Genomic DNA, 18,564 nt, shown 5'->3' with positions numbered 1-18,564 from the left:
GCTGGCAGCATAGCTAAAGGCATGGAAAAGTGAAACACACAGCTGTTGTTTAAGGACATATATGCTCAGTGTGTTGGTCTCCTGTACATTGTGTGAAATTATTTTTTAATTACTGGGTAATATAAAAAGTACTTACAGTGTCTTATTTCTAGATCCCCCCAAAGGCCAGTTTGTCACCCCTCCACTACAATAGGAAAGTATTTCATTGACCCCATATGTGCAAAATATCAATTGTGCAATTTGCCACGTGAACTCTGCAGAAATGCAACAGACAAGACTTATAATAAGAAATTTTGAGTCAAATGTTTCTGCACTCTCATAGCAAAATCTATATCTGGCATGATTTGTGGAAAGGGTATTTATGGTGTCTGGAAGCACGGGTGTGGTCAGGTAAATGAGATGGGTGAGGGTGTTTGTTTGGTGTTGAGCTAGTGGGGTGGGGGTGGGGGGTGGGGGGGTAGTGGTAGTGGTGTCTGCCTGACAAGGTGTGTGTGCTGGCGTTCATACAAAAACTGACGCCTGCAGGCATGGCCCCGCCTCTTTCCCACCAGATCGACTTTCTTCAGCGCAGGAATGAGACACAGACACCTCCTCCAGGCTCAGACATATAATCTGGGCCTGTCAGGGCCTTTATCAAACAGGATCAACTGGTGCACTGGGCCTTTCTCCACAGTCCCCACAGGCAGCTGGATACCTGCACACGCATTCCTTGGACACGTCCCTGTCCCAAGAGGCGTATCACCTGTCTTTTATGGCAGCTCGGCTTGAGGGTGGATGGAGGGCTGGGGGTACAGTTGCTCCTCTGCATTGTCCTGATTGAAAACTAAGATAGCAGCATTGCCTTCGGTTTGGAGGATCTTCCTGATCCCCTGAGTCTCAAAATGCCAGAATGCTGATCAACAGAAAATCCCTGTCTGTCTGTTTTCCTGCTTATTTTGTGACTGCCGTCTGTTTTCACTGGAAAGATAATGAAAGCATGACCTGTTGATTGTGAGAGATTAGTTCAGGAGGCTTTTTATAGCCCCTTGAGGATAGTGCAGCACACCTGAGGGAGCCCTGCTTGGCTCAGTTGTTTTAGCTCGAAGGCCCGTCGCCGTGAGTGACCGGAGAAGAGAGGGTATGAATCAAAGCAGCGGCGTCGCACAGGACTCTAATCATATCACTCGCCACTGAGCCATATGTCTTTGTACTCTCTTTAATTGAATTGAGCCCGGGATGAGATTGGCTGACATACCTTCTAGTGACTGAACCGCACTTAGAGAGCGAGGCAAGGAATAAGAGCAATTTGGGATGGTTGTTTTCTTGGCACAGTGTGGCATAAAGTCCTGAAGGTATCCTCCAGCCTGTCTTCTCCCTTTGACTTGCCCAAAGCCTTTATGTTTATTATCTAATATGAAATAACTGTGTTTTATTGGCATGTTTGCAACCCTATGATCGCGTATTAAAGACAGACTCATCAAGCATGACAGATTTGCGCTCAGCAAAGCTTGTTGGTGACAAACACTTACCTTATTGAATTTCTTGGTCACGTGTGAATGCGTTATTTGCTCCTGACTCACCAGCGAGGACATCTGACGTCAACTTGTCCCCAGACTCTCTATCCTTAGAATTGCTGGCATCTATCAGCAAGTGGCCTCATGAAGGCACATGAAGATTAGTTAAAGATTTAATGCCTCAAAATCACTTGTTTATTCGTGCCCCTGTCCACCTCTGTTAATCACTTTATGTAAAGAATTGCAAAGGAGGTGCAGACATGTTGCTTTCACATCTCCAACAGTACAGTATCTACAGTATAGAAACACCATAACGTGTGCATACATGTCCGACTGAAGTCTCAACACCTTTGTGAGTCCTGTGTGAAGTATGTTGCCTGGAGCAGTTGGGATTTTCCCTGAAAAGAACTGAGGTGAAACAAATTTAGTCTTTCTTCCTATTTTGTTTTTCCTGCTTCCTGTGCAGCCAGGAGGCCAAACCGTGAAAACCAAACAGAAATGGAAACAGACAGACAGAGAGGTCTTTTCAGGCTCCCTGGCCCATAATCAGAATGGGATGTGGGTTTGAGACTGAAATGAACAAAGCCCGTGTTAAACGTGGCTGTGACGTAGAGTTAAAGCTGTCCAAACAGCGCAGAGGCAGGACTGGCTGATGAAGAGATGAACAGCTCTGGTTTTAGAATACGTATGTGCCAGCAGACAGTGGAGGATATAATGAGACAGTGAGAGTCTGGCATGAAAGACAGGAACACTTTGTGATGTTTGATGACTAATTTTTGCCAAACCCAGCGTGGCCAAGTGCTCCCTCTAATGTGGAGCTCTTGGAGTGAGTGGTAACTTGGCTGAACTTTCCTTTATTACTTGAAAAGTTGATATGAAACAAGGCAGCTCAAGAGGCACAGCTGTTAATGCTATACAGTACCTGACTGAGAGATGTGCTGAGGCTGCACTGTTCATAGAGGTAATTCTCTACATTTGTCCCTGTTGCAGGTCGCAACCTGGTGTGTTTCACTGGAGAGGCCATTGACTATTGCTGACATACTTGTTAATACAATTCATATCCTATCAAAAAATATATACATATACACTGTAAAAACTGAGATTGGATGAATTAATATTAAATGAATAAATTATAGCAACATTTACTCAATAAAATGGCTGTAAGTAGTTTCAAATTATTTTAATTGATAACTTAGGTATTTGTAACCTGTTAGTGTTGTGTGACAAACTAACTGCTCGAGGCAGCGATATCCCAACAACTCCCATGTTTCAATCGGTGAAATTACTGTTTTTGTCAAATGAGCGTGGCAGTGATTTAAAGTAATGTTTCTGCTTAAACAAAAGGGATCTTCCTCTTTAACAGAAAAGTCTATCTCTGTAGGAATCCTGTCCATAATGCTGTCAGACACTTAAAATAATAATCTGAGCCTGTTACTCGCAAAAACAAGCACTTTAGTAGATGCACTTAAATATGGACAACTCCCCATTGGATTACATTGTAGCAGCTGTTTGCGGTGGCTGGATACACCATCGCTCTAATGCAATACTGCACCGATTCCAAAGATTTTTGTCCTCATTGATCATTTACATCCAAAACCATGTGAAAATGAGGCCCAGATTCAAAGATATTGGAGTTATCATTAAAGTTGAATCAACATATTTTCTTAACTAATTACATTTTGATCAATTTTGGTCAAGAAAATCTAACTCTAATTATTGATTTTCTATGAAGAAAACCAAAGAGAGAGAAAACTAATTGATTTTATGCACTGAAAAGTTTAAGTTGGTTGTAATCATCTTGCACTTCCGTCGAATTTATTTTTGCCACACAAGCAGCGAACAAGCTCCAGCCTGTTGGCTCTCCTGCCACAAGTTCCTTCAACTCCAGTGTCCTCCTCCAATTTTTCCACACAGTAATGCCTGTTTTATCATAGTCAGCAAGCAGTTATTAACGTAGAAGCTTTCTTAATGTTCACTCATTCAATATGCTAAGTGTTTTTTTCTGAGGACAAACTCAAGCATGTTTTGATGTGAGAACTGATTTATTTCACAAAACACCTTTTCCAAAACAGTATCTAAGACTGAAACCTGTGATTGAGTAAGTACACTTGGATAAAGAGAATTTAGAGGATTAATCTCTGCAGCATTTCAGATTCCTCTGCCTCACATGGGGCATGTTAGAGTTTCCAGCTGCTGTTTCATGCTCCGTTCTCTATGCCATGCAATTATGCCGGTTCCCACCGGAGGTTTGGATTGGGTGGAGCTCTGCAAGGAATAAGCTCAGGCATTAACTGCTCCTCACTGAGCATGACTTACACGAAAACCACAAATACAGTTAGAACACAAAAAAAAGAAAGAAAGAAAAGAAAGAAAGCAAGGAAAAAAGCTAAGACGCACGCAAACACACTGCACCAAAGCACAAAAGAAAATAAACCATAAAAATATCTGCTGCACAGGAAATGGCATTTCTTAACAAGATAAGGCACAAAGAGACACCACCCATAATTTTGTATCTGATACACATTTGAATTCACTCTTATAGAGGCTTCAGAGATTTGAGTCTCGGTTAGATTTCTGTCCAAAAACATTTTAGATTCTTTGGAACCTTTTCACTGATAAACATCAAACTGTCTTAAGGCAAAGAAAACATCTAACAGATTTCAAACAAAGCCCCTGAAGACTTTCTGGGCCTTTTCCTCTTTCATCCATCAAGATAATGCTTTTTATTTCATTTCATAGATTACAGTGGGCGTACATCAGAGAACAGGGGACTAAGAGAGAAATAAAGAGAGAGAGAGAGAGAGAGAGAGAGAGAACACTGAAGGAAAAACAAAATTTTCATCTTTAAATGCTGCTTTAAAATTAGTACAATTAGTACAACAGCTGCTTTGGATCAGATGATGTAAAAAACCACACGCTGTATCCCTGCTGCCAGTCTGAGTCGGGAACAATGTGCTGAGACCTGGACAGACAGTACGTTGCAGGGGCTCTCTGCCTGTGACAACAGAGTCGTTGTGCAGGAAGGCTGGTAATGCCTGGCACTGAGGCTGCAGCCCTGCCAGTAGACACTCAGCCACTCACTGCACAGTCGCCTGCCCTGAACTGACTTCATTTTATGACCAACAGCGCCCTCTCCTGTAAGAAGTCAGTACTGAGAGTTACTGGGCAGATTACTTTTCAAATGTGTGATCATGTATCTGCTGCTCATCTGTTGTTTGAAAAGAAAAATGTCAACACTTGTTGCTGCTCTCAAAACTACGCATTTACACTTTCAGATAAGTTTAGTTAAACTTTTTTTAGAAAATCCATATTGGATTGAAAACACATGAGCAACATCATTGCATGGAGCAGCAAAGTTGACAGAGATCAATCAGCAAAAGATGTGATATCTGATAAATGATTGGAATAATATTTGAAGCAAGAGATTCACTGGTTCCAGGTTCTCACATTGTTTGTTTGTTAAGTTGGATCCCTGTTCTTTCTGGGCTCCATACATAAATATATGTAGTGACAACACAAACCAATGACACTTACACACATTTAACAGTTATATTCTGACAATAACAACACAACACGATACACCTACACTCACAGACATTAACTTTAAGAGACAGACACAAAATTCTCATAATATACTTACATTAAAATATAACAAATCACATCAGATACAACACAAGAAGAAAAACTGAAATAAAAATCTGTATTACTACAATAATCAGTACTATCATGATGACAAACACTAAAAGGTAATACATTTAATATTTATATGAATCTTTACCTGAAGCCTCTTTTCCCAAATCTAATTTCACATAATTTATGATGATCATGATAATAAAATGTGAACATCTTTTGGCTTATATGACAAACTGAATATCTTTTACTTTTGTCCTTTGAAAGGACAAGATATTTAAAGCTGTCTCCTTTGGCTCTGAGAACTTATGATGGGCATTTTCACTGACATTTGCTGACAGGAATGACCAAACATTTAAATATTTAACTGAGAAATTATTTATTTATTGATAATGAAGATAACTGTTAGTTGCAATCCTAGATGTAATGTTCAATGAAGGACAGATGCTTTAAACTACCAGATTTTATGTTTATACTCATGTATATTGTACTTTAGGCCTTCATATTGGTTTCATCATAGGTTCTTATTCTTCCTCTTCTAAGTACTGTACTGTACCTCCATACCCTCAAAGAAATCTCAGCACTGGTTGCTGTTCAGAAACTGCCAGAATATAAATACCTTCTACATACACACACACACACACACACACACACACACACACACACACACACACACCCTCCACCCCGACCTCATCTCCCACCTCCCTGCTGCAGTTCTTTTAAGGTTTTCTGCGTGTGCAACAGTAAATAATTCATTGTCAGCGACGCTGCCTACAGGTTCTAGTGCGGAGAAAGCAGCCGTGCTCGTCATTCCTGCAGTGTGCACTCTGGCAGCAGCCCCTGACAGAGACAGAGAGAGAGATCGAGGGAAGCTGCAGAGCACCCACACCCACAGAGGATACACACAGGACTACCCTTACCTCCCTCCTCCTCCCTCCCTTCCTTTCTCTCTCACCCATCCCCTATCTCTGTCTCTCTTTCATGCTGTCTCTCTCAACTCTGCGCTCAGCATTATCAGAGCTGCTGGGGTTGTAGTCAGGCTGACCATCGCCTCTCAACAAGCCACTTGCCACTGAGGAGAAACTTCAAGAAGCCCACTCACGCGGCTTTCCCCCTTCCCTCCCGCCTAAGGATGTTGGAGCTCGGACCGAGATGGCTGAGGCTGATCTGCTTGTGTGTTCTGTGTCTGTGTCTCTGCCTGCCCAGGGAATCAAACGCCAGGAGAGCCCCCAAGATACCCCGTTGTCCTGCGACCTGCTCCTGCACCAAAGACAGTGCCTTCTGTGTGGACACCAAGGCTATCCCCAAGAGCTTCCCTCCTGGAATCATCTCTCTGTGAGTCCAAAAAAATCATGTGTGTGCCTTTCACTCATCAAAAGCATCTTTTCATAACCTGGCTGTATGAAGTCTCAGCAGTATGCAGGCTGGTACAGATGGCTACATCACTGATGTCACCCTCCATTATGTAATGATGCATAAAATCCCTACTTGTCGTACTTAAAAGTGAATATAGGTTCACAGTATATGTTCCCTGTTGAAGCTTTCTTGGTGCAATGTGTTCCTGCATTGGCAGAGAGCTGTAAACCAGCCAGCATTACATAATATAAAAATAATAATGTCCCACTGCTATATGCTGAACTTAGTTGAGGGAGCACAGCAGTGAAATCCTGTCGAGCTCCAGGGAGGATTACTAACAATAGATTCCCTATCTCGCTGCAGGAGACCTGCTTCTCCTCTGACAGATTTAATCTTGAGAAGAATACAGAGATACGCTCAATAAATGGAATACATATAATGAAGTGGAAAGCTTAACACTTGATGGGGGGAAGGTTGTACTCCCTTTCATCTCATATTGACCCCCAATCTCCTGTGGAGTAAATATTGAGTTTAAACAGCCGGAGGGAATTGAAGAGTGCAGGCTGGTGGAGGTGTCCTCATTTCACAATAGAGAAGAAGTCAAGAAGTGAAGACAGAAGTTATGTGTCCTAGTTTTTAAAAGATTTAGCACTCCTTGGTTTTTAAACTGCAAGGACAGACATGTCCTGAGACAGGGGGGGGTTAGAGGGAGTAAATATGACATGGTTCATGTTGGGAATAAGATGTTTTAAACCATCAAACACCTGATGACGTCACACCTAAGCTAAGAGGAAACATCTGATGATGGTAACCGATGTTGTTTGTCTGAACAGGACCATGGTGAACGCAGCATTCACCACAATCCCAGAGGGAGCGTTCTCACACCTTCACCTACTGCAGTTCCTGTGAGTGCTCCAACCCACCCAACAGAACATTACCACAATCGCAAAATATCCTACACTTTTCATTCAGTATCTCTTACAAAACCATTTACATCGTCCCTATTTAAAAATATAGCCACAACAGTTTATATCGCAGGTATTCAGTTTTCACACAGCTGATATTGTAGCACACTCAGACATCTTTTGTTTTGCAGTGACAATGAGAGGACTTGAGCTACTAGAAATGAATGGTTATTGAAAACAGTGGTGACATAGCAGTAATAAAAGTGTAAAGTGGCTCTGTATCAGTGCCATTGCCAATGACTGACTCCCTTCAGTTGTGCTCTGCAAGACAAAGGGCTGTTTATCTCCTCAGATGCAATCAGGAGAGTGTGTTCATGTGTAGGTCTGCGTGTGTGTTTGTTTAAATTCAAAATGTATTTATCTTATTGTTCAGAACTTTAGCGTTATAGTTATTTCATATACTGTGAATGTTTTATGTTGTTGAGACTGCAAATATTTTTATGATTGCAGGTTATTCACTTTATAAAACATTTATAAAAACAGAAACTAATGATTTTTTTAAATACTTGAAATGGCAATCAGTTGTTTAGATGTTTCCCTCTAACTTTAGCTAGACACATACAACATCATCAATATGATTTGATCACTGTTTCCTTCCTTCTGCAGGCTCTTGAACTCCAACACATTCACTGCAATAGCTGATGATGCCTTTGCTGGTCTGTCTCATCTGCAGTACCTGTGAGTGTCTCACTTTATACCACTAAATGGAAAATAGTACTACTTTAAAATGATTTTTTTACTGTGTTGTGGTGTACCCGATTTTCAAAAATATCTAAATAAGATGTACCACTGTGTATATGCTCACCTTTTATTCAAGAAATAGCTTTAAAGTGAGTCTATGTAACTTCTTTAAAAAAAGAAATAAAACATTCTTTCTCTGACACATTGAAAGTGAGACTCATTAGCATCAATGCACCTTTACTGAGGTCAATACACAGAGGGGTTTTGTTGCTACAGCCTAGCCTGGTCTGGTGTGACCAGTAGCTAATATTGGAAATAGAAAATGCTGTTTCTGAGTCAGTTTGCTGTTTGTAACTCTTCTCTCCCTGTGCTACTGCTACTTTATGTTTTAGCATTTACCATTATACGATAATGGTACTCAAGTAAGTTAGACAGACTTGTATTAAAAGACAGTTTTTAGCTATTTTTATTCAGTTACCTGTCCTGTGATTTTTACTTTTGTGGATGATGAGTTTACTGTAAGTATAAGTAGCTTTATTTCTCTGTAAAGTGGATAAAATTAACCCGACTTGAGGCTGTGCTGGAAGATTTTAGGATTGGACTGCAGTGTGGCAGAGAATGCCAAAAGTAAAACTGAAAATAAATCCTCCTACGGCAGCATGGAGCACACTGCATCTGTGATAAAGCTGCATATGCCTTTCTGTGAATTGATGGGCTTTAGAAAGTAGTTAGCTGATGACTTGGAGTGTGCTCTCTGTGGTGGCCATGCCCCAGGCTTGTACACTGTGTGTGTGTGTGTGTGTGGCTCTGGCTGTGTCCCAGCCATCAGGCCTCTCTGCATCACTGCCACTACTGCCTCTGCCTGCTGTGAATGCTAATCAAGTCATATTTTCACATCCAGCCACCTCCAGAAAGTCTGCACATGCTGTATGTCCTCGACTATCAATAGACAATACAAAGACAGGACGGGATCAAATGGTGCTGACACATAGACCTTTGTAATACTGCGCTGTACTCTGTCTCATTTTTACAACATTAATCAAAGGCAAGAAATGAATATTTACCATTAAGAGTCATTTAATGTATTACCTTTTTGCAGTTAATACTCTTATTTTATTAGTAGATAGGATCTATCAAATTCAGTGAAAATTTGTAAAATATTATTATTATTTATATTCATTTGTACTGTCACATCCTCATTTGTTGTGAGTTTAGGCATGTTCCTTATTCGTCCTAGTTTGGTTATTACCTTTTCATTGTAAATTTATCAGAGATCTGCTATTACTTACTTACAGTCACACTTCTATTGTACCCTCCACAAAGAAAAAAAACCTCCTCTCCAAACAAGAATAACATTACATAATACTGGTTGAATTTCAGAGTTTGTTGTCACTGTATGACACATGAGCGCTTTCCTCTCTTCTCAGGTTCATTGAGAATAATGACATCCAGTCTCTCTCAAAGTACACTTTTAGAGGACTCAAATCCCTGACTCATCTGTGAGTATTCTGTTGAGCTAAGATGATGGAGACACAGCTAATTTAGCAATTACAGACCACACAAGCTGCCAGGCATTATGATAAGTACCTCTTCTTTTTTTCCAGATCTCTCTCAAACAACAACCTGCAACAGCTACCTAGAGATCTCTTCAAACATCTAGACATCCTCACAGATTTGTAAGTGTGCCCATGCTGAAATCAAAACAGTGGCTCCACATCCCAAGCTTTGACCCTACAATCTGTCACAACAAAACATAGGGTTTCCCTGAGGGTTTAGCAGACTACCACACTTGTCTGCAAAACTGTGTGGCTCGAGAGTGTGGTTTATTTCTAATTCAAACTATGTTGATGCACTTATTATCTGGTGTTCCTTCCTGTTAGGTTTGAAAGATTTATGTTTGATCATTTTGGATTTAAATTCTCTTTTCTCTATCTGTTTCTCAGAGACCTGCGGGGGAACTCCTTCCGCTGTGACTGTAAAATCAAATGGCTGGTAGACTGGATGGAGAAGACCAACACTTCTGTTCCTGCCATCTACTGTGCCAGCCCCTTTGAATTCCAGGGACGCAGAATCCATGATCTCGTACCACGAGACTTCAGCTGCATCAGCGCAGGTTTTACTCTGTCTCTGCCTCCTCTGAACTTTTTGCGACAGGTGATGTCATGGCATCATGTTTTGGTCTCTAAGTTCTGTCATACTGTTTTTTCTTCCAATAGATTTTGCTGTTTATGAAACCTTCCCTTTCCACTCTGTGTCAGTGGAGTCCTATGAGTTCAATGGAGATCAGTTTGTGGCTTTTGCTCAGCCTGACTCAGGGTTCTGCACCGTGTATGTATGGGATCATGTGGAGATGGTCTTCAGGAGGTTTCACAACATCACCTGTAAGTTGCAGGCTCTGAAACCATAAAAAGTGAACAACTGAGTGTCCAAAAAAAAAAAAAAGAATTCTGATGTTTTTGTGTGTGTCTGTGTTGCAGCTCGCTCTGCTGTGTACTGCAAACCAGTGGTGATAAACAACACACTGTACATGGTTGTGGCTCAACTTTTTGGTGGATCTCATATCTACAAGTGAGACTTAATCTTTCCTACAGCTAGCTAGTGTTTTGTTGTCAACATGACCTTAAAGGAATAATTAAACACTTTCATAAAAACATAAAAACATTATTTGCTCTCTTGCTGAGAGTTTGGTAAGAAGATTGATACCACCCTCAGCTGTAGCTGTAGCCACCTACCAGCATCTCTAAAGCTCACTAATTAACATGTTACATCTTATTTGTTCAATCTACACAAACAGTGAAGTGTACGAATTAAAATTTCCCTTTTTACAGTGTGTTATGTGCTGGACTATTTCTTGGTGCAGTTACCCCCTTTTTTTCACTTTAAGCTAAGCTAACTGGCTGCTGGTTCAGCGGTATCAATCCTCTCATCTACTCTCAGCAAGGAAGCAGACAAGCATATTTCCCAAAATGTCAAACTATTCCTTTAATTGTATAAACTTTCTGAACACCTACTATGACAACTTTGATGTTATCACAGGTGGGAAGAGGACCCGCAGCGCTTTGTAAAGATCCAAGACATAGACACCACTCGAGTGAGGAAGCCCAACTTTGTGGAGACCTTCCAGCTGGATGGAGAGTGGTACTTTGTAGTAGCAGACAGCTCCAAGGCAGGCTCCACCAGCATTTATCGCTGGAACAGCAATGGTTTCTACTCCCACCAATCGCTCCATCCCTGGCATCGGGACACCCATGTGGAGTTCCTGGATGTTGGGGGAAAGCCTCACCTCATCCTCTCAAGCGCCTCTCAACCACCAGTAGTTTACCAGTGGAGCCGAGGCCAGAGGCAGTTTGCTTTCTACTCCCAAATCACAGAGCTGGCCGACGTGCAGATGGTTAAGCACTTTTGGGTGAGGAAAGTTCTTTACCTTTGCCTCACGCGCTTCATTGGCGACTCCAAGATCCTCCGCTGGGAAGGGCAGCGTTTCATAGAGATCCAGACTCTCCCGTCCCGGGGCTCAATGGCAGTGTATCCTTTTACAGTGGGCCTACGCCAGTACCTTATTCTTGGAAGTGATTTCTCCTTCTCCAGAGTGTACCTGTGGGATGACCTCACTCAGCGCTTTCAGCCCTTCCAGGAGCTCAACATGAGAGCCCCGCGGGCGTTCAGCCTGGTATCTGTCGACAACAAGGACATTCTGCTGGCTGCCAGCTTCAAAGGCAACACCCTGGCCTACCAGCACCTGGTGGTAGATCTCAGTGCCAAGTAGACATGTTACAGCCAGAGAGAAAGGAGCTTTCTCTGAGCATATAGCAACATGTGCCAAATAAATGAAAGACTGCAAAAATGTTTAAGCCATGTACTAAAGGTCTGCTGTTTCACCTGATGTTTTAAGTGAGGCAACTAATTAAATTATTAATCTCTTTTTATGTACTATCCCTCAACATCTGAATGAAATGATGTGATCAGACACAACATTGGTAGGATGCCAACATAAGTGTTATGTCACTGTTGCATCACTGTTTCTGTTTTGCCATCCAATTATTTTTTCAAAATATTATGTTGTATATTGTACTTTACTAATGTGGAAATGAAGTGCATGTGCATCTTCTGACTTATTCACTGGATGAGACTGGAAATTATAACTGATCATAAAACTACGAGAATTTTGTAAGTGACATGATGTAGTTTATCTGTGTAGCATTTTGCATGACACTGTACAAATGAAATAACTATGTAAAACAAGCAATACTTACCATTGCAATACTTTAAATCCTTGATTATGTTTATCTTTATATATGAGATATTCTTGAATCTGTTTTGGATTTAATGTTTGTTCTGCAATAAAAACATGGGATCAGCGCTGGCCTGAGGCATGAGCAAACTAAACAAGAGGGCCAAAAATTAATCGAAAATGTGAACCTACTCAAGTATTTATCTGTTTATTTTCTTTTCTTTTGTAATTTAAGTTTGTTAGGACATTTGTGTTGATTTTACTAAAGTGCATTTTGGAGCATTTAGCAATTTTGGCAACTTTGATAACTGGAAGATGTCATAGAAGATTTGGGGATTTATTGGAGGTATATCAAGATTAGAGAATGTATATCAAAGTAATAAAAAGTTCTAATGCCATTTTTTTTTAAATGGACAGTCACAAACTGTATTGTTGCTGGGTACATTTGCACATGTAAGGGTGGGCAAGAGGGGGGTGTAATTAAATGCTGTTTATGGCCCTTAAAAAACATCCTGTGTCCCATGCCTTATGTGATTATAACATGGTAGCCCCAAAACACAACACCTGCAGCAACTACTTGTTTCTCTTGTGTTGCATATCAACAAAGAGGACTACATCATCGAAATGTAATGCTGTGAAATGTTGCAGTTTGAGTTGTGGACTATACACCAAATAACAAAATAACGGAGAAAGGACGAAAACTGTGCAGAAAACACATTTAAAATACTGTGAACGTCGTATATGCGCATGTGAGGCGCATAAGTGATATTCTTGAGCAGATTTCTAGGTGCACTTGCTTTGTTTTTCGATGCGTCTGCGTGGGTGGAATTGACGTGTTTGCACTTAAGGGCAGACGACACCGCTTTCCCGTACGGTCCTGAATTATAAAACTCGTACAACCGTGTGTTGTTGTTGATGTTGTTGCGTTAGCTCATGTGTTAGCCAAATTTCAGTGCATCATGGTGAAGTAAGGGTTTTCCGTGAAAGCTGGCGGTGACATGATCTACTGCTCTGAATTCTGCCTCAACAGACGGTATCTGAACATACATGTTGTTTGGCGTTAAGTCGTTATATTTAGTGAGGGCTGGTAGTGGACGTTGCTAGCTAACAAAACGTTAACGGGGCTCTAAACTAGCTAACGTTAGTTGCCAGTCCTTCCTGCTTGGCACACACGGGTTTAGCCTAAGTTTAGCTTCGGTTATTGCAAATGTCTAACTCCACCGAAATGAGCCTTCCACCGGACTGGGACGACGACGAGCGGATGAATTTCATGTTCTCCGACTTCAAGGAGAATCGAGATGTCAACACGACGGACTGGGACAGTAAGATGGACTTCTGGACGGCTCTGATCATTAAGAGCTGCAGAGATCGCGGCACCGTATGTGTCAATCTGCAGGAGCTGAACAAGACCTTTAAGAGGAAAGAGAAATCACCGCTGGGTTTGTCGACTGTCCTCCAGTCCATGGCCAGGTGACTATCTCTGTCTGCTTTGCCACTGCTGACTGTTCCTTTCTGTCTGGGTTTAGTTTGGTTGAATTTCCTGTATTTAACTTCTGTCAGATGTGGGAAGATCCAGAGGGAGTCAGAGTTTGCTGCCAATGTAGACTGTGGCTGGCTGTCCTGGGGTGTCGGCCTGCTGCTGGTGAAGCCTCTGAAATGGACCTTCTCCACCCTGCTGGGAAGCAGCCGCGTCCCTTTGGAGGAGTCCTTTGTTATCATTGAACTGGTGAAGGTTTGTCAAACTCACCATGATACTTGATACTTGATATTTTTTGCTTCATAGTTTTGCTTTCAGTTATTACAGGGAGGTGCCATATATTACATTAATGTTGTCCTTAATGTCCCCTGAGATTTCTATTGCAGCAGCACATACTAATTATTGAACTAAACTATTTTTTTTGTGCATCTGAACAAAAACTGAAAGATTATGTGCATCATCTGCAAACTGGCGGGTGAACCACTGTACCACCACAGGTAATCTGGACATGGTTAAACTTGTAGCCACGGTTTCGATTTCCTTATCTATGATGTTTTAATTGGATCGTAAAGGTTGTGGTGGCAGCTGTTATTCTCTTATGTTTTCCAGGAGAAAGCAACAGAATTACTCAGGGTCTACAGGAGCAGTGAATTTGCAAGCCGCTCCATCCTTTCGTTTCAAGAGCTCTGTGCTCTCTCCTCTGACGTCTGTGCTGATGAGAGCACCCTGTGCATGGCCCTCCTGCAGCTGCAGAGGGACAAACAAGTGACAGTTTCACTGTATGAAGGCGAGAAGGTAAAGTAACCTACACGTCCAGAAACTTTTCAGTCATAGTCTTTAGAGGCATCTTATGGAAGCAATTGTTATGCCTTTCTGCGTCTTCTTTACAGATTGTAAAGTTTTGTCAGCCGGGGCAGGACCGCGTCTCTGCAGTCAGTGATGTGGATATAGGCATCTACCAGCTGCAGCGCAGTGAGAAGCTGCTTGGAGAGCGGGTGGAGAAACTGGGCCTGGAGGCAGACAAGTACATCAACTCAAATATGAACTACAAGTAGAATTTTTAGGATTGATTGATGATAAACTGGTAGGAATGTGTTACTAATTTGTATTTGTTTATTTGCACATGTGTAGAAAAAACAGGAAGTCTATAATGGCTTATAGTGATACCTTGTCTATATAAATATCAATAGTCATAAACAAGGAAAAAGTCAGTCATTTTGAGTAAAGTCCATGGTGCTGTGTTGAAAATGGTCAAATCAAGTGTGGATTTGTCTTATCATATTATTATTTTATAGGATTAGGATTATTATAGCCAGCATTACATTGCTTCTGTTCAGAAATATAGTGCTTTGTGTGCAACCTGATTCCTGAGCCATCCATTTCCAGGCACTGGAGTATTAGTCAGGCCAGACTGATTGCACTGCATTCAAACAGTTCAGACTCTGTGACTATTGCAAAACTTGCTGTACATTATCTTCGTGCAGGTGCAGAGAGGAGGCAAAACTTCTGCTGACGGAAGGGAAGAGGTCACAGGTTACTGCTCATGTTTAGCTGTAAAAAACCTGTTTTATACCAAGTATCCCATAGCAATCAGTTCAGTTGGTTGTATTCACCATCTATTCCACAGGCACTGAGGTGTTTGAGAGGCCGCAAGAGGGTGGAAAAGAGAGCAGACAACTTGTTTGCCAAGCTGGAGTCCATCAGAGGAATCCTGGACAGAATAGCCCAATCACAGACTGATAAGATGGTAATAAACCTCCCTCTATTCGGTGAAGGTTGTGTGTACCCAAGTTTGTTGTCAGTGCTTAAAGTGTGTGCTGAACACATCTGTAGGTTATGCAAGCGTACCAGGCTGGAGTGTCTGCCCTGAGACTGTCTCTGAAGGATGTGACTGTGGAGCGTGCTGAGAGCCTTGTGGACCAAATCCAGGAGGTAGCTCTTTATTTTAACAAGGACTTGTGTGTATTATTATTTTCAGCATATCTCTCAAGTATCTTTAACTTATCTTTCATTTCACCAGCTATGTGACACCCAAGATGAGGTGAATCAAACTATATCCAGTGGTGTGACCAGCACAGGTATGTCATTTCATTACTGCCATGTATTGTATTCAGTATATTGTCAATATGACTATCAATGAGAGCTAAGTTTTTTAATCTTTTTTGGGTAGATGAAGACATGGATGAGTTGGAGGAAGAACTGAAATCTCTGTTAGACGAGTCAAAGCCAGATTCCATCTCAGGTTTGCCTGAAGTTCCAGCAAACGGTCTGCGGCCCTCTGGGGAGCCGTGCCTCCCAGGTAGAGACCTGCTTAGTTGTCTACCCGCTGTACCTCACAGCCACTTGAATATTACCACTGAGCAGCTGGAGGAGGAATTGAATCAGTTAACCCTTACAGATTCAGGTTTGTACCTTGAGATTTCTCTTCATTTTTTTCTCTACTGGGCTGTCATATAAATGTTTTTAAGTAACACATGTCCTCTCTCTGTCCAGGCTTTCAACAGAAAAGAATGACATCACCTGCCAAGAGACTAGAGCCGGCACAGTGATGGCATCAGTAACACATGGCAAGTTTCAGCATTAACATATCAACAAAAAGTGTATCTCTTAAACATTTTCTGCGAGCCAGAGTTCATAGAAGTTTTAAAACAATGCACTTAAGTAGTAGTTTAGCAACTGCTAAATCATTATCAGAGACGTTGTAAAATAAGTATCAGGATGAAAACAAGGCACTTTCCTTCATGTAATGAAAGTAAGAATGCCTTTACTGTGGAGACAAGCCACAAAGAATTTTTAAATGTGTCTTTCTTAGACTTGAAAGCTTTCAGATCTGATCTGCCATGAGTATCTGAAGGCTCTCAAGTCAAAAAAGAATATTTTAACAGTTTGAAATATTCTTTGCTGTGCCGCCACCACCATCAGGAATGCATTTAATTTTGTGGTATTTTTTGACAAGAATAAGAGAACAACTGTATTTGTGGTTTATTGTGTGTTTATTGATGTTTGTAAACGTCTCCCATTGGCAGTCCTGTAAAGTGTATTAAGTGGCCTTCTTAACTGTAAATATAAAAAAGGAAACAGAAAATTATGCCAAATGATTTATGACAACCATACGTATATTTAGCCTCACTGCAACATATCTGTGAGAACTGAAAAGCCTACCTGAAGTGAGTTTAACCAAATATGTTTCTCAAAATAAAATTTATTTTAATCACTTTTTCATTGTGATATTTGTATATCAGAGTGTTAGAAGCAAATACAGAGCTCAGGAGGAATTACACTCTTTCGTTATTCTTTACAATCTTTGTGGGCCAGTGTAACTTTCAACTGGCATAGGGAGTCACCAGCAGCAGACACCATAGGCAGTTAGTGTATGGTATAAAAACAATGGCAAACATGGCTGTAGTCGTAACAGACAGCCTGCAACATGTAAATCTGATCCTGTTTTAATCTTTGGAGTTTCCTGGTGTTCTGAACCTTTAGAGAGGAAAGTTTGAAATATTGGGAGTCAATCCGGGGACCAGCTGCTCAGGGCACGCACCAATGTGGTATGTACCCCAACTTTTTGGCTATGGGGGTGCCCCAATTTAACAAAATTTTAACATACATTTTATCTCGGTAACATGGTTAGCACTGTCACCTCACAGCAAGAGAGTTGCGGGTTTGAACCCTAATTTGCCTGTTCTCCCTGTGCCTGTGTGGGTTTTCTCTGAGTACTCCTGCTTTCTCCCACAGTCCAGACATGCCAGTCAGGTTAATTGGTGACTCTAAATTGGCCGTAGGTGTGAATGGTTTTGTTTTTTTGAGCTAAGAATATGCAGTACATTCGCCACCAGGGGTCATTGTCAGTCATACAGACATTTTTGACAGAAACAAAATGAACTCCAATGACCATAGCAAAGCTTTATTGATAGTTTAAAGCCCAGCCTCTGTGCTTTTAAAATCTCAAAGTAAAAGGAAAGGCGTTGCTATGTAATTGTATCACAATATCTTTGACTTGACCGAAATGAATACAAAATATAAGTAGTTCAAATATCACACATAAATACTTGACATTTGCTCTTAAAATCGGACTTAAAATTTAGTTAATTTAGTTATTTGAAGTATCATAAATGTATATATACATTAGGATACATATTTGTAACAATGGCAGAACAGAGAGTTGAAACACACAGGCCAGGTTCATGTTTTCAGATAATGAATATGTTGGATGGTTGAGAGACAGAGACCATTAAAATGCAATCTGTTAGAGATTACTCAATACTGGAATCAAAATGTGCTTTATTTATGCCTGCCAAATCCACACCAGGGATAAAATTGTATGAATGAATATTATTTCAAGATTTACAGAGTATTACAATCAAACACCCTTTTTCTTTAAGCCAATTATTTTGATATATTTTCATGACAACTGTGTTTTAGTTAAGTTATTTTTATAACTAGATGACCAGTGTTTGTTCAGGTAGGCCAGGCATATGTGACAGATATGAGCTAAACAATTTATTATTGGTGGGCACTTGAGCAGTTTATTTCAATTCAGGAAAAGAAATCCACAGTATCACTCTAACACAAAGCGTTTTTGAGTGCATGGTAGTATTAAGTCCTTCCAAGTACTTCCATCACTGAACCTTTACTGTGATTCAAGGAGGACACCAAGTGGCCAGCTGGTTGAACTACACACATATTGATATTAACACAGGCACAATGCTTTCCCCAAGAGATTTACTTGCC

General features: G+C 41.0%; 2 protein-coding genes across 2 annotated transcripts; both read left to right on the top strand.

The window, feature by feature from the left end:
• Nucleotides 1–5,855: 5,855 nt before the first annotated feature.
• lgi3 (leucine-rich repeat LGI family, member 3) lies at nt 5,856–12,866 on the top strand. The gene is made up of 9 exons (XM_018668969.2): nt 5,856–6,458; nt 7,313–7,384; nt 8,051–8,122; nt 9,553–9,624; nt 9,730–9,801; nt 10,069–10,238; nt 10,342–10,506; nt 10,603–10,693; nt 11,162–12,866. Exons 1-9 carry the CDS (start codon nt 6,256–6,258, stop codon nt 11,889–11,891), a joined length of 1,647 nt encoding a protein of 548 aa, XP_018524485.1. The 5' UTR covers nt 5,856–6,255; the 3' UTR covers nt 11,892–12,866.
• Nucleotides 12,867–13,197: 331 nt separating this feature from the next.
• chmp7 (charged multivesicular body protein 7) lies at nt 13,198–17,047 on the top strand. Its single transcript, XM_018668970.2, has 10 exons — nt 13,198–13,826; nt 13,917–14,088; nt 14,443–14,628; nt 14,724–14,857; nt 15,318–15,366; nt 15,461–15,580; nt 15,667–15,765; nt 15,854–15,911; nt 16,004–16,237; nt 16,327–17,047. Exons 1-10 carry the CDS (start codon nt 13,564–13,566, stop codon nt 16,380–16,382), a joined length of 1,371 nt encoding a protein of 456 aa, XP_018524486.1. The 5' UTR covers nt 13,198–13,563; the 3' UTR covers nt 16,383–17,047.
• The last annotated feature ends 1,517 nt before the right edge of the window (nt 17,048–18,564 follow it).

The sequence above is a fragment of the Lates calcarifer genome, linkage group LG13 (assembly GCF_001640805.2).
Source record: "Lates calcarifer isolate ASB-BC8 linkage group LG13, TLL_Latcal_v3, whole genome shotgun sequence".
NCBI lineage: Eukaryota > Metazoa > Chordata > Actinopteri > Centropomidae > Lates > Lates calcarifer.
The sequence above is the reverse complement of the archived record's forward strand: the minus strand, read 5'-3'. Positions and strand labels throughout refer to the sequence as shown.

What these genes read in the sequence shown, in the direction of transcription:
- chmp7 (XM_018668970.2), top strand. Translation starts at nt 13,564, where the DNA reads ATGTCTAACTCCACCGAAATGAGCCTTCCACCGGACTGGGACGACGAC. An exon ending in CACTGTATGAAGGCGAGAAG is followed by an intron (nt 14,629 to 14,723) that starts GTAAAGTAACCT and finishes TCTTCTTTACAG; the next exon opens with ATTGTAAAGTTTTGTCAGCC. An exon ending in GTTAACCCTTACAGATTCAG is followed by an intron (nt 16,238 to 16,326) that starts GTTTGTACCTTG and finishes CTCTCTGTCCAG; the next exon opens with GCTTTCAACAGAAAAGAATG.
- lgi3 (XM_018668969.2), top strand. Translation starts at nt 6,256, where the DNA reads ATGTTGGAGCTCGGACCGAGATGGCTGAGGCTGATCTGCTTGTGTGTT. An exon ending in CTTCACCTACTGCAGTTCCT is followed by an intron (nt 7,385 to 8,050) that starts GTGAGTGCTCCA and finishes TTCCTTCTGCAG; the next exon opens with GCTCTTGAACTCCAACACAT. An exon ending in CTGTCTCATCTGCAGTACCT is followed by an intron (nt 8,123 to 9,552) that starts GTGAGTGTCTCA and finishes CTCTCTTCTCAG; the next exon opens with GTTCATTGAGAATAATGACA.